Consider the following 15541-nt stretch of genomic DNA (forward strand, 5'->3'; position numbering starts at 1 on the left):
TTCAAGAATCAATTTATTTGAGGATCATCTTATCCACGAGTATATAGTGGATCACTGGATTCAAACCCAATTATTTGGCTCAATGAAAGGAAGGTCTCCTCTGGAGGCAGTTTCTGTTTCCTTTAAGATTTCTATTTCTCTTTTATGGGAAATGTAATATTCTGCCCTTTTCATTCAGTATTTCATTCTTCTAGGTGAGGGGTGGGTGCTGCCTTTCTACAAAGGAAAGTGGTGGAGATGAAGCTAGAATATTAAGCAGAAATCAAACAGCTGCCAGAATGTTGGGCAATGTGATATATTTTCCTTTGGGAAGTGGATGTCTTCACTTGGCGTGTTTCATGCAAGTGTTTGTGTACCTCAGAACAGGCAGTTGCTGTGGCTGGTGGAGTGGTAACTGGACTTCTGCTTCTGGTCCTTTTGGGGATAGCTGCCTACCTCTTCTGGAAGAGCAAATATCTCAAGGCCTCTTATGAAGAACTGACTGATCCGGTCACCTCAATTTTGCAAGAGCCAGATGTTGCTCAATCAACCTTGGTTCCTCCTCAAAATGCCAGGTACAAAAGCCCTTTTTCTGCTGGCCATCACCTTCTTTGGGAATCTCCTTCCTCTGCCAGGGACAGGGGATCCAGTCGAGTCTCAAGTGGATCACCTCTGTGGCTCAGGCTTTGGGGAAGGACAATCAACCCTGGGAATACAGGGCCTCTCTGACCACTGGGTTTAGAGACAAGGAGTCCATCACCTTCCATTCCTCTCTATCAAGCAGCCAAAGAAATACACAAAAAATAAAAGTAAATAGAATGCAGGTATTTAAGACCCCCTGCCAGAAGATTCCAAAAATCAAACAATTATTGAATAAATGACATGAACAACAGACATTTTCCAGCTCATTGAACAATCCCTGACTGCATAATAACAATAAAATAACCATGAAAAACTTAAAAGCACTTCACGTTGAGAGATAGTTTCAATTATTTCTTCCTTCTAATTACCAGCTAATTGGAGATAGAAGATGTTCCAGGAAAGATATCAAAGAGGGAGGAAGAAGAATTAGGTAAACTGGAAGAAAAACTCTAGAATTTGTATCAGCCCTGGGACAGAATTTACACAAATCATATCAAGTTCCCAGCCATTTTTTCCCAACCTTTGCATTGTTCCACCATAAATAGGATGTGGAAGCATCTTTGACAACCATGCTTTGTAATTAAAATTTCTAAGCAGACGAAATGTGGATTTTCAGAACATGCTGTCTATTCTTATAATAAGTTATCTTTAGATTAATTAATTTCCCTGTGGGGGTTGAAGAGAAATGAAAGCAATATGTGTCAAGTTTCAGAATCTGGGACAATATGCAAAGTCATTTAGCCATGATTTTGGCAATCTTAATGCTTAAAGTTGGGTTTCAATCCAAAACACCATCTTTCCATAAAAAAAAAATTAATCCCCTCGATTTAACTTTTTTTCAAATTAAAATGAGGCCAAAAAGTGAAGAAGGCTTGGCTTTCGATCTGTTACTCTTTCTCCCTTTTATTGGTTTTAAATTTTCTCTATTTTATTTATATTTCCTCCTCCTCCTCCTCCTCCTCCTCCTCCTCCTCCTCCTCCTCCTCCTCCTCCTCCTCCTCCTCCTCCTCCTCCTCCTTTGCATTTCCATTGGAAGGGAGGTAGTTTATTCCCAGGTCTGAGATTGAAGCCCTGCCTTATCCACTCAATTGCCAAGTGTTTTAATCAGTAGCTGTTCTCTAAAAAGACTCAAGGTGTCCCAATCTTGAAATGATGCCCCAAAGAAGTCTTTTTAACCTTTCTATTTTAATTTTAGGCTAATTATTTGGTCTTGTTTTGTCAGATGGTGCTTTGATTTTGTTCAGCTTGTTATTATTGACTGTTTATTTTTTTTAACTGTTGCAGCTACTTTGCCAGCCACTGACTGTCAGTAAGTACAATTATGAGAAGATGTATGCTCTTACATGTAATTCTAGAAAAGAGCCGGGAAGAAACAAGTACGATCTGATTAATGCCAAACATCCTTTTAAGTTCCTTTGACTTTTTGTGCGGCGGACTTCAGCTCCAATTTCTTCCATTTCAGTTGGAAGGGTTCCAGATATTTCAACCTTGCCTGTGTTGTTTTCAGAGTAGTTAGATTCCTGATATGGTTTTTGTTTCCTTAATATAACTCAATGCTGTGTTTGCCTTTGGACAGAACAAAGAGTGTTCCTTTCATTGTCCCACCCAAATTTCACCGACAAGGGTGGACCGATATGCTAAGCGGAGAACCAATTCAAGAGGAGAGCGAGCTTTATGTGACCCCAGACTCTGGACCCCGATCCTCTTTCCATTCTTTAGGTAGGTTGGCATTTCTTTCAGTGAGTAGAATGCCAGGAATTGGATTTTGCCCCAAAATCCCAGTTCTGTATTAAGTTCAATGGACATTGCCATTGCGTTGCTATTTAAACAAAGTCCTTTCCTGTTTAAACACAATAGTTTCCTGTGAGTCTGCACAAACAAACCCTTCTGCCAGAAACAGAGGAGGAAAATTATTAAAGTTGTTTAGAGTCAGAACCTATTTTGATGGTGCAATCTGGTTCAGGATCACTTCCTGTATTTCCAATGTCACTCAAAATACTGGATGCGAGCATTTGTCCCAGAGCTGGATTGGCTTCAGACTTATGTTGAGCCCACAGAAGTTTGCCTTTAGATAAAAGTTAAGATTATAATAGCTGATTAGGAAAGACAATGGGTGTGAGTTTTCAACAAATGCCCTGAAACTTTGCATAATTTTATTTATTTATTTAGAAGATATATAGGGCCGCCACCCGCTCTCAGTCTACAGCTTACAAACAATAAAAATCCAGTATAAAAGAATAGAAAAACCAATATCCCTTCCCCTAGCAACAACCAAAGGAGCCGCTTGATCATGTGGGAGGAATAATTTTTCATTGGTAGAAACCAGTGGTGGTACCGGAGCCTGCCTGGAGCACCAGATACCGTTCCGGTACGGTGCTCCAGAGGGCCCACCCACTTGCTTGAGCTCCTCACCAGTCTTTTAAGTCTTTGGTGCTTCCGTGCACGTGCACGGTGCATAAAGCACCTGCGCGCCACTCCGTTGAGCAGCTGGAGCATCGCAGAGGTGGTAAGACACATGCACATGCTGCATGTGTGCGCATGCGTGCTACACACATCCATGTGGATGACACTGGACCTGTTTCAACGAGATCCAGAACCCACCACTGATGGAAACATTACCTTATCACTCCTGACACTTTGGCTGTTGAGATTTTAAAAGGTTCTGTAGCTTCACTTCATTGTCTTCCTCCTGGCTTGATCAAAGGAGGCAATGGAATGTTCCTTGGTGGCATGGGGCATCACTGGCTTTGCAGCCCTCCTCCCCTCTGCTTCATTGGAGCAGAAACACTCATGGTGCGGAAGACACCAGAGAAAGAAATTTGAAACATGGTCCTGCTCACTTCAGAGGGTGCCTCTGTCCTGATGAAACCACCAAGTGCAAAGTTTAAGGTGATGTCTTAATCAAGAGACTGAAGGAGAGAGTTTAACTGTCTCATTTGTTCCCAAGATTTGTTATGACTTTCCAGGTCCTGCTGTGCAATTTTAAGTGATCCTGGTCATCCAAAAATGCACTTTTAAATAATGGAAAGGGTTCAATAAAACATTTAAACGGTTGGAATTCTATGTGATAACACAGAAATATTGTGTGTATACGATGTAAGTGCTTTTAATTAATAAATTAAGAGTCCATTGAGTTGAATTGAGTTGACTATCTTCTACAGATTTATAAACTAATTCCACTGAACCACGTTACATTTAAGAAGAGTTATGAAGTAATATTCAGCTTCTGTCTTGAAAACTCGATCACTCTCAGATGCAAAATTATTATAACACAATTGATTGAAATCAGAGGTGGGGTTCAGCAAGTTCTGACCAGTTCTGGAGAACCAGTAGTGGAAATTTTGAGTGGTTCAGAGAACTGGTAAATACCACCTCTGACTGCCCCTGCCCCCATCTATTCTCTGCCTCCTGAGTCCCAGCTGATCTGGAGGGAATGGGGAGTTTGCAGTATCCTTCCCCTGCCACGCCCACCAAGCCACACTCACAGAATTAGTAGTATTTTTTTTGAATCCCACCACTGATTGAAATGTGTGGATGGTCCACAGTACATAAGGTAGGAACAACCAAATTTTAAATAAGTTTTGCCCACTTCATGCTTTGAACTCAGTGAGGCTGGCTCTTTCCTTTCTGTCCTCAAGCTGGAGCGTACCTTGTAGGGACCATAAATCCAGAACTCTACCGCTTTCCAGAAGACAAGAGTGAGACGGACTTTCCAGAAGGAAACATTGGTCGGCTTTGGTTCTCCGTGGAATATGAGAAAGAGTCAGAAAGGCTCCTGGTGTCCTTGATTAAAGCCCGAAAGCTTCAGCCTCCTTCTGGTTCCTGCAACCCCTTGGTGAAGATCTACCTGCTCCCTGACGAGAGGCGTTACTTGCAATCTAAAACAAAACACAAAAATCTCAATCCTCAGTTTGATGAGAATTTTGTGTTCCAGGTAAGCATCGCTGAAGATGAGCTTGATTAACCCCTATTGTGGGGTCTGAGCTTGGTTGTTTTCTTGCAGGCATTGCATATCCCAATTAGGTAATGTCACCAGTGCACAAGAGGAAGGGGATGGGGTTTGTGGAGGAGGAGGAAGAGAAATCTGGGGTTCTTGGTGCTTTCTGAACAGGATTGTTTTCTTCTGGACATTTATGAAAATAATCCATCATCATATTGAGCACAGTGGTGGCACAGTGGTCAGAGTGGAGTACTGCAGGGTCCTTCTGCTGATCACCGGCTGCCAGCAGTTTGGCAGATCGAATCTCACCAGGCTCAAGGTTGACTCAGCCTTCCATCCTTCTGAGGTGGGTGAAATGAGGACTCGCCTTGTTGGGGGCGATATGCTGATTTTGTAAACTGCATAGAGAGGGCTATAAAGCACTTTAAAGCAGTATATAAGTCTAAGTGCTATTGGGATTGCTATCAGTGCTAGAAGGGAATAGGGTTTCCGAGAAGGACAGTGGGGTTCTTGGTTCTCTCTAGACTGGATTGTTTTCTTCTGGACATTTCATTACCCAACTGGGTAACATCATCAGTGCTAGAAGGGAGTTAGTTTTCCAGGGAGGAGGAGGAGTAGTTCTGTGGGGTCCTTGGACCTTGGTGCTCTCTGAGCATGGTGGTTTGCTTGCAGATGTCTCATTAACCAACCAGACAGCATCATCAGTGCTAGAAGGGAGTGGGGTGTGCTCTTTATGTATATATAAGTGGCTTGCCCTGTCAGTATTGGTAGAAGTGTTGTTTTCTTCTTGGTAATTCTTTGATTGGAATTCAGGTTCAGGTTTTCAGCCAGCCAGTCACACCAGCCCCCAAACAATCCCCAAGACCTTATCTCTCCCAAATGTTGAGCTAGGAATGACCAACTGTGGTATGCTTGAAAGATTATTCTCATTTGAAGGCAGACCATTGAATTGTTGGATCCAATGATCCCTTATCCTTCATGAAACTTTTGAAAAAGTCTCCCATGGAAAAACTGACCAGTATGGAGCTTTATGTACGCTCAGAATTAAAATGAAGAAGGTTCTGCTGTATCCTGACTATTCCAGATTATCTTAGTCTTCCTTATGTTCAGAGCTGTGGTAAGATTCATTCCAACTGATTCTCCTTCTGTGCTTCTTCCTCTGTAGATTTCGAACACTGTTATATTTCAGAGGACACTGAAGTTCTGTGTCTATCATGTTGACAAGCAGAAGAAGCTCATTCTCCTGGGCCAAGTGGTCTTCCCACTGAAAAATGAAACTTTGGCTGAAGACGGGAAGGTTGTTGTCTGGAAGGATTTGGAACCAGATAATCTGGAGGTAAGGAATGAATGGAATATTAAGTTCATGAGATGAATAACCACATGATTTGTTTTGGGTTGTTGATGTTTTTTAGGACAAGTTTGTAAACAATGAATTTGACAGATCCTGACATATGTTCTATGTTGGCTACAATTCACAGATTATTTAGCTTCCTCTGTTATCGTTTTTAATTTAATGCAATCTGTGAAATTGCCCATTTGTGTATGAGAAACTGTTATTTTATAGTTTGGGGAGCTGTGGGTCACAGAGAATAGAGCAGTCCTTGAGGCTGTTTTTCTTTTGATTGGTTGGGAACTTTGGAAGGCAGGTCTTTGCTTTCTGAGCTATGGTAAGTCCATGTTGGGAGATACAAGCATCAAGCATGTCCTGTCTCAAAATGATGAGGATTTATTTATTTTATTTGCTTGTTTGTCAAACATGTACAAGATAACAAGTAGAGGTATGAACATAAACATGAACAAAGGAAGTAAATACAGATAAATGGGGACAGTAGGGCAAGAATAGTAGGCACACTGGTGCGCTTATGCACGCCCCCTTTATGGACCATTTGGAATGGGGTGAGAAGGTCCACAGTAGACAGTTTGAGATTGAAGCTGTGAGGGTTGGAGGCTGTGCAGTTGGAGTTGGGTAGAGCATTCCAGGCATTGACCACTCTCTTGCTGAAGTTGTATTTTCTGCAATTGAGTTTGAAGTGGTTTACGTTGAGTTTGTATCGATTGTTTGCACGTGTATTATTGTGGTTGAAGCTGAAGAAGTCATTGACAGGCAAGATGTTGTAGCAGACAATTTTGTGTACAATGCTTAGATTGGACCACAGGCGGTGCAATTCCAGATTGTCCAAGCCCCAAATTTCAAGCCTGGTGGCATAAGGAATTCTATTGTGAGTAGAGGAGTAGAGTACTCTTCTTGTGAAATACCCCTGGACTTGCTCAATTGTATTAATGTACGACATACAGTGTGTATTCTAGGCGGTTCCACCACAAATGCGCGAACGACAAAAGCGCGCCTGACTAAATCGCGGTGACAAAACCGCGGTGACAAAACCGCGCCGACAAAACTGCGCCGACAAAACCGCACCGACGAATGAGCGCTGAAGCGCGCCGACAACAGCGTGCCGACAGAAGCGCGCTGTAACATAACCCTAAACCTAACCCTAAACCTAACCCTAAACCTAACCCTAACCCTAACCCTAACCCTAAACATAACCCTAAACCTTACCTTAACTTAAATCGCGCTTCTGTCGGCGCGCTGTTGTCAGCGCGCTGTTGTCAGCGCGCTTTTGACATCGCGGTTTTAGCCCCGCGGTTTTGTCGTCGCGCTTTTGATGTTTGCGGTTTTGTCGGGTCACGATTCTAGGTGGATGAACTGAATTGGCCTGGCAAAGGTTTTGTATGGCGTAGTCTAGCAATACAATGTTATCAGAAAAGAAGTTTCACAAAATTAGGTTAAAAACTTAATGCCTTTTGGGCAATGCTGTTACAGTGAGCTCTGGGGCTCTAGGTCTTTGACTAAGTGAGGGTCGTCTATGAGATTGTTTCTTTTTTTAAACAGATTAACAGAGTTGGAAGGGACCTTCTAGGTTACCTAATCCAACACACAAACACCTGCTCAAACAGATGGCAGTCCAATCTCTTCTTGAAAGTCTCAAGTGATGGAGCTGCCACAGCTTCCAAAGGATGTTCTACTGATTGATTGTTCTCACTGTCAGAAAGTTCCTCCTTATTTCTAGGTTGAATCTCTCCTTGCTCAGTTTCCATCCATTATTCCTTGTCTGGGCTTCAAGTGCTTTGGAAAATAGCTTGACCCCTTCTTCTCTGTGGCAGCCATTCAAGTATTGGAAGACTGCTATCATGTCCTTCTCTTCACTAGACTAGCCATGCCCAGTTCCTGTAACTGTTCTTCACATGTTTTAGTCTCCAGTCCCCTAACCATCCTGGTTGCTCTTCTCTGCACTTTTTCTAGAGTCTCAACATCTTTTTTATAGTGTGGTGACCAAAACTGAATGCAGTACTCTAGATGTGGTCTTACTAGGGCTTTTCAGAGTGGTATTATTACCTCCCTTCATCTTGATTGTATCCCTCTGTTAATGCAATTTAGGATTGTGTTGGCTTTTTTTGGCTGCCGCCACACTCTGCTGGTTCATATTTATCTGGTTGTCCACTCAGACTCCAAAATCCCCCTCACAGTCACTGCTATTAAGCCTGGTTTCACCCAGTCTATATGTGCACCTTTGGCTTTTCTTACCTAATAGGACTTTACTTTTCTCTACATTGAATTTCCTTTTGTTAGATAGGACCCAGTGTTCAAGTCTGTCAAGATCCTTTTGGATCTTGAGCCTATCTTCTAAGATGTTAGCTATTCCTGCCAGCTTAGTATCACCTGCAAATTTGGTAAGTTCCCCTTTTATTCTCTCATTTCCACTCAACTTGTATTTGCTGTTCTGATTTTTATTGCCAATGTGTAGGACAGAGCATTTATTAGTTAAAATTTGGAGTTGTCAATTGCATGACCATTCTGACACATAAACAAGGTCACTTTGTAGGGCAGCAGCATTGTAAGTAGTGTTAAATAAATTTACATCATCAGTGAAGAGGATGCTGCTGCTTTTTTAAAATAAGTTTTTCTTATTTTTAATTTTCAAAACAAACACAACACATACAATCTTCCTTTCTTACATACTATATAAAGTGTATCAGTTGGTTACAAAAGACTTTTGTGCATCTCTTCCACAGTCATCAAGCATAATTCATATTAACTCAAGTATTTTAACTCAGATATTTATACATGTTACCATCATCATACCTCCATTTTCATTTGGCTATAATTGTTTAAACGTCCTTCATCATAAAATATACCAAGATTTAATACATAACCACACACTGGCATTTCATTTACTATTTCTAAAACCCTCCAATGACACTAAATCCTTATATCCTATTCTAGCTAAACATCCATAATGTTTAATAACAAAGTTTTCTATCCTTCTTTCCAAATCATTGTTTACAATTTACATCTCATTTCCTTATATTGTACCCATACATATGCATATGCATATGCATATACATATACATATGTTATTATCATTATCCCTCCTTTATTTGACTATATCCTGCATCATATCATTTTCCCCCCTAGTAATCAAGACTTAACTGAATCTAACTTAATTCTATTATTATTATTATTATTGTTGTTGTTGTTGTTGTTGTTGTTGTTGTTGTACAATTGTATCACAGCGGCCAGTTGTTTCGCCGGATTTGGCATTGGTTACTAGTCGGGCCCCACCCAGGGGCCTAGGACGTCGTAACGTATTTTCGTAATATGCGTGCAGATCCAAGCAGTGCGGCTTTTTGCATTTGACTGATGGTGATTTTGTCAATTTTTAACTGTTTTAAATGTAATTCCAGTGCTTTTGGAATAGCACCCAGTGTGCCAATTACCACTGGAATTACCACTGCTGGTTTGTGCCATAGTCGTTGAATTTTGATTTTTAAGTCCTGGTATCTTGCGATTTTTTTCATGTTCCTTCTCGGCGACCCTGCTATCACCTGGTATTGCGGTGTCTATGATTGTGACCTTATTTTTCTCAACCAGTGTGATGTCTGGTGTATTATGCGCCAGTATTTTGTCGGTTTGTATACGGAAATCCCACAAGATCTTGACCATCTGATTTTCGGTGACTTTTTCAGGCTGATGTTCCCACCAGTTTGTTGCTGTTTTAATATTATAATTTTTGCACAAATTCCAATGGATCATTTGTGCTACTGAATTGTGCCGCAATTTATAATCAGTCTGCGCGATTTTTTTACAGCAGCTGAGTATGTGATCAACAGTTTCATCAGCTTCTTTGCAAAGTCTGCATTTGGCATCATCAGAGGATTTTTCGATTTTGGCCTTAATGGCATTTGTGCGGATAGCTTGTTCTTGCGCAGCCAGGATTAGTGACTCTGTTTCTTTCTTTAATGTACCTGTTTTTAACCATAACCAAGTTTGTTCACTGTCCACTTTATCTTTTATTTTTTCCAGAAATTGGCCATGCAGTGCTTTGTTTTGCCAACTCTGCATTCTTAATTTTATCACATCTTTTCTGTATTCTTGTTTCGTCTGTTGGGCCTTCAGTAGTTTTTTGTTCTTTACTTCAATTAATAGATGTTCTTGACTTTCTTTTAAATAATCAGCCTGTGCATGTTTTTCTTCTTCAACTGTTTGCTTCACTTGTAATAATCCTCTGCCACCTGATTTTCAGGGCAGGTACAGTCTATCAATATCACCACATGGATGTAAACTATAGTGCATTGTCATTAGTTTCCTGGTTTTTCGGTCCAAAATGTCCAAATCAGCTTATGTCCAGTTAACTATACCAGCTGTGTATCTTATAACTGGTATTGCCCAGGTATTTATGGCCTTGATTGTATTTCCACCATTCAATTTAGATTTCAAAATTTTCCTAACCCTGTTGGTGTACTCTTGCCTGACAATAGTTTTTACTTCTTCATGCTTGATATTATCCAACTGTAGAATGCCTAAGTATTTGTAGGCTTCATTTTCATTGCATTTAATTAGTTGGCCATTGGGCATTTCAATTCCCTCACATGCAGTGATTTTGCCTCTTTTTATGGATACAGTGGCACATTTTTCCATGCCAAACTGCATTGAAATATCGGTGCTGAATACTCGGACTGTGTTTGTCAATGATTGGATTTCTATTTCTGAGTTTCCATAGAGTTTCAAATCATCCATATATAGTAAATGCGAATTTTTTTCAGCTTCTTTGTTTGTTTGGTAGCCTAATTTCATTTTTTTTTTAAGATTACTGATAGTGGGATCATTGCGATGATGAAGAGAAGAGGTGAAAGTGAATCACCCTGGAAAATTCCTCGCTTAATATTAACCATTCCGTAGATCTCATTTCCTACTGCCAACTCAGTTCTCCATTGTTTCATCGCCTTTTCAGTAAAGGATGTAACACTTTTGCTAATGCCAGTTGTTTCTAAGCATTTTATGATCCAACTATGTGGCAGTGAGTCAAATGCCTTTTTGTAATCAATCCAGACCATATTCAAGTTCGTTTTTCTGTTCTTACAATTTTCTAATATCATTTTATCAATTAGGAGCTGATCTTTTGTGCCCCTGCTCCTTCTTTTGTTGCCTTTTTGCTCTACTGGCAAGATATTGTTTGTTTCCAAATAATCCATCATGTTATCTGCAATAATGCCTGTGAGTAATTTGAAGGTTGTTGGCAAGCATGTTATTGGTCTGTAGTTTTCAGGTGTTGTTCCTTTAGTTGCATCTTTCTGAATCAAGTATGTTTTTCCAGTTGTCAACCATTCATCAATTTGGCCCTTTTGTAAAATTTCATTCAGTTGCCTGGCCAATATTGCATGTAAACTGGTCAGATATTTGAGCCAGAAATCATGTAATTGGTCCTTTCCAGGTGATGTCCAATTCTTTACCTTTTTTACTCGATTTTTGACCATCTCAGTTGTTATTTCTAATACTTGCATTTGTTTGTTGCCAATGCTTTTCTCAAAGTCAAGTATCCACTTTGCTTCCTTATTGTAGTCCTTTGCATTTTCCCACAATTCTTTCCAGAATTCAACTGTGGCCTGCTTTTCTGGTTTTTCACTTTTGGTGTCACCATTCACATTAAGACTTTGATAAAAACGCCGTTGGTCTGATCGAAATTGCTGATTTTGTTTATATTGGATGATTCGTGCCTCATATCTTTCAATTTTTCTAGCTGTTGCTGTTATCTGCTGTTTTACAATCTCTACAGCTTCATTGATGTTTCTTGTATCCAATCTATATCTTCTGATTGGCCGATCTATGGTTTTGTTGTTTTTAAGCCGTTGCTCATGCATGTTCTTTAAGTTACTAGCATCTGCCCTTAATTTTTGGGCAGCTTACAAAAAAGAGAAAAAAAAGGCACATAACGAACACATAACGAAAGAAAACGGTTTAAAATAGCAACACCTCATACATTCATTCTAATCGGGGTTGGACCTCAACAATGAGGTCAACAGTCCCAGGCCTACCGGAACAGCCAAGTTTTTACAGCTTTCTTGAAGGCCATGAGAGTGGGTATGGTCCGGATCTCTGGGGGTAGCTGATTCCAAAGAGTCGGAGCAGCCACAGAGAAGGCTCTCCTCCGAGGGCCCGCCAGCTGACACCGTCTGGCTGACGGCATCTGAAGGAGGTCCAATATGTGGGATCTTACTGGCCTCTGGGAGGTATGTGGCACTAGGTGGTCTCGAAGGTACTCTGGCCCTAAGTCATGTAGGGCTTTAAAGGTGATAACCAACACCTTGAATTGCATCTGGAGACCAATTGGTAGCCAGTGCAGCTCGCGGAGGACAGGTGTAACGTGGGTGTACCTCAGTGCACCCAATATCGCTCGCGCAACTGCATTCTGGACTACCTGCAGTCTCCGAACACTTTTCAAGGGTAGCCCCATGTAGAGGACGTTGCAATAATCCAGCCTTGAGGTAACAAGGGCGTGAGTAACCATTTGAAGTGCCTCCCGATCCAAATAGGGCCGCAATTGGTGCACCAGACGAACCTGGGCAAAGGCCCCCCTGGTCACAGCCGATAGATGATGTTCCAGGTTCAGCTGCGAATCCAGGAGGACCCCCAAATTGCGGACCCTCTCTGAGGGGCATAAATTTTCACCCCCAGGATTAAGGATGGACTGTCTAAGCTGTCCTTTGGGGGCAGCATCCAAAGCCACTCAGTCTTATCGGGATTGAGCACAAGTTTGTTCACCCCCATCCAGATCCTAACAGCCTCCAGTCATCGGCACATCACATCCGCCGCTACACTGAGCTGGCACGGGGCAGAAAGATACAGTTGAGTATCATCTGTGTATTGATGGTACTTTACCCTATGCTGTCGCATGATCTCACCCAGCGGCTTCATGTAGAGGGGGGACAAGACCGAACCCTGTGGCACACCACATTTGAGGGGCCTAGGGGTTGACCTTTGCCCCTCGACCAACACCGACTGTAACCTGTCAGAGAGGTAAGAGCAGAACCACCGTAAAACGGTGCCTCTCACTCCCACCTCCCCTAGGCATCGCAGAAGGATACCATGGTCGATGGTATCGAAGGCCGCTGACAGGTCAAGAAGCACCAGGATAGAGGAATGTCCTCTATCCCTGGCTCGCCAGAGATCATCGGTCAGGGCGACCAAAGCAGTTTCTGTGCTGTACCCAGGCCTGAAACCGGACTGAAAGGAGTCTAGATAATCCATTTCATTCAAGGTCCGCCGGAGGTGAAGCGCTACCACCTTCTCAACAACCTTTCCTAAAAAAGGAAGGTTGGAGACAGGACGATAGTTTTTCAAAATAGCTGGGTCCAGGGAAGGATTCTTGAGGAGGGGTCTTACCACTGCTTCCTTTAATGGTTGCGGGAAAGACCCCTTCTGCAAAGATGCGTTAGTAATCGTCTGGAGCCAGACTCGTGTCACCTCTCTGATGGTTGAAACCAGCCAGGAGGTGCACGGGTCCAATAAACAGGTGGAGGCACTCATCGCTCCCATGGCCTTGTCCACTTCCTCAGGGGTGACAAATTCGAACTCATCCCAGAAAATCTGATTAAGACTAACCCTCAGCATCTTGGCTGGTACTGCCCAAGTGGAGTCCAGGTCTGTCCGAATCTGAGTGATTTTATCCGACAGAAACTGAACGAACTCCTCAGCTCTTCCCTGCAGGGGTTCCCCCGTCTCATCACCTTTCAGGAGGGAGCGGGTCACCCTAAACAGGGCAGCTGGGCGAGATTCCCCTTAACTTGAGATCACGTCTCCACTGCCCCGAGAGAAATACAAGGTCAAGTGTGTGTCCTGCTCTATGAGTTGGACCCTGAACTACCTGGGTCAAGTCCATGGTTGTCTTGGAAGCCATGAACTCCTGTGCCTTATCTGAGTGTTCATCAAGAGACGGCAGATTAAAGCCCCCAGTACCATTAGTCTGGGGAACTCCACCGCCAATCCAGCTACTGCCTCTAGCAGCACAGGCAGGGCTGTCGTGACACAGCTGGGAGGTAGGTACATCAACAGCAAGCCCAATTGAACCCCTAGGTCCAACTTCAAGAGGAGAGACTCACAGCCCACAATCTCTGGGGCAGGGATCCTGCGAGGAACTAACAACCTTCGGATGATAACTGCTACTCCCCCACCCCTTTCTCTGGTGTCGTGGTTGGTGGAGCACCTGGAATCCATCTGGTCACATTTCTGAGAGGGGGACTCCTGCCTCTTGGCCCAGCCAGGTTTCGGTTATACATGCCAGGTCTGCCTCCTCATCTAATATTAAATCCCGGATGAGGGGAGCTTTGTTCACAACCGACCTGGCATTTAGCAGCAACAACCTGAGACCAGGGCCCTGAACTCCTCTGCCACCAGGTTCTTGAGTTGAGCCTGAGGGGCCGGAACAAGGAATCGCTGTAATGTAGCGAGTCCTTCTTCCCCAGTAATGGCTAGCCCTACAGCTCCCGTCATATCTGCCCCTCCCAGTCGTAACTGAAATGCTCCGACATCCCCCCCATCCCCGTAGATTCCCTCTCCCCCATGGCCCCCATTCTTCCCGGCAGGCCATGCGTACCATTCACTCCAGGACAGAAGGCGAGTCTGGCCCCCCATCCACTTCTGCTTCTGCACTCAGTGGAGGGGACTCCAGGTCGCACTCCCGATCCTATCATACTCACCAATCAAACACTGTCTTCAGACACACCCCACAATAGTTATTAAAATACAATAATACAATAATTAAATTAAAAGTGGGCACATTTTCTCTCACATTCATATACTCATACACCCAACAAACCAGCTAAAAAAATGCAGTTCCTAAATCGATGGTAATTAAAATAATTTACAAACGGTAAAAAAATTGGAAGTCCCGATCAGTGGTTCTGAACGGGCTCTCCTCTGCTGTTTCCCGCAGCCTGGCCCAAAACCGGGCCCTCGTCCGAGCTCCGCAGGGAAGGACCTTTGTCCGAGCCCCACAGGGAAGGCGCTCAGCATGAGTCCGAGGCGGCTGGAGCTGGTGGTAGTTTGGGGGGGAGTTCCTTGTTCTCCTCATTCTTCTCCCCTGCAGGGCCTGGAAGCAGTGCAGGAAGTCTGAGGCGGCTGGGGCAGCTGGAGATAGTTGGGGGGGCAGGCTCCCCATCCTCCTCGTCCTTGTCCTCCCTCTCTGCAGGGTCCATGTGTCAGTGACGGGGCCGTCGGTGTGGGCAAGCCCAGCGGGGGTGACAGGGCCGTCGGCATGGCGGACTGTCCTGGGCCTCCCCTCAGGAAAGCCGGCTTGAACTCGGTGGTGTTTGGGCATGAAGGGCTTGGCGTTGACATTGAGGTGCTGGCTGGAGGCCGCGCCCAGCAGCAGCTCCTCCTCAGACTCCAGCAACTCCAGCAGGGCTGAGCCGGGCGCCGCTGCGGCTTCCTCATTCCCAGCGGCAGGTGAGGCAGCGCTCCCGGGCTCGAGGTCTGCCTGGTCCCAGCAATCGGGCACTGAGTCTCTGCTGCTCCCGCTGCCGTTCGCCTCCATTTTGTGCACCCGGTCCCTCGCGAGCCTCTCTGCTATGGCCCAATAGGACGAAGGGAACTACTGTGATCGTAAAGCTGTTGTTTATGTTCTTGGTGCTGGTTTCTGCCATGCT

The 15541-nt window shown here is 43.7% G+C and overlaps 1 protein-coding gene across 1 annotated transcript in view; it reads left to right on the top strand.

Annotated features, from left to right (window-relative positions):
* Positions 1-15541, top strand: part of LOC106555292 (synaptotagmin-15) — a 28493-nt gene that overhangs the window by 7396 nt on the left and 5556 nt on the right. Inside the window, exons 2-5 of the mRNA XM_087703108.1 lie at positions 362-554; positions 2198-2340; positions 4260-4555; positions 5727-5897. Of these exons, the coding sequence (XP_087559234.1) occupies positions 362-554; positions 2198-2340; positions 4260-4555; positions 5727-5897 (803 nt within the window). The remainder of the gene's footprint in view (positions 1-361; positions 555-2197; positions 2341-4259; positions 4556-5726; positions 5898-15541) is intronic.

The sequence above is a fragment of the Thamnophis sirtalis genome, unplaced genomic scaffold (genome assembly GCF_051295495.1).
Source record: "Thamnophis sirtalis isolate CommonGarterSnake01/CBP01778 unplaced genomic scaffold, rThaSir2_p1.2 scaffold_21, whole genome shotgun sequence".
Lineage (NCBI taxonomy): Eukaryota > Metazoa > Chordata > Lepidosauria > Squamata > Natricidae > Thamnophis > Thamnophis sirtalis.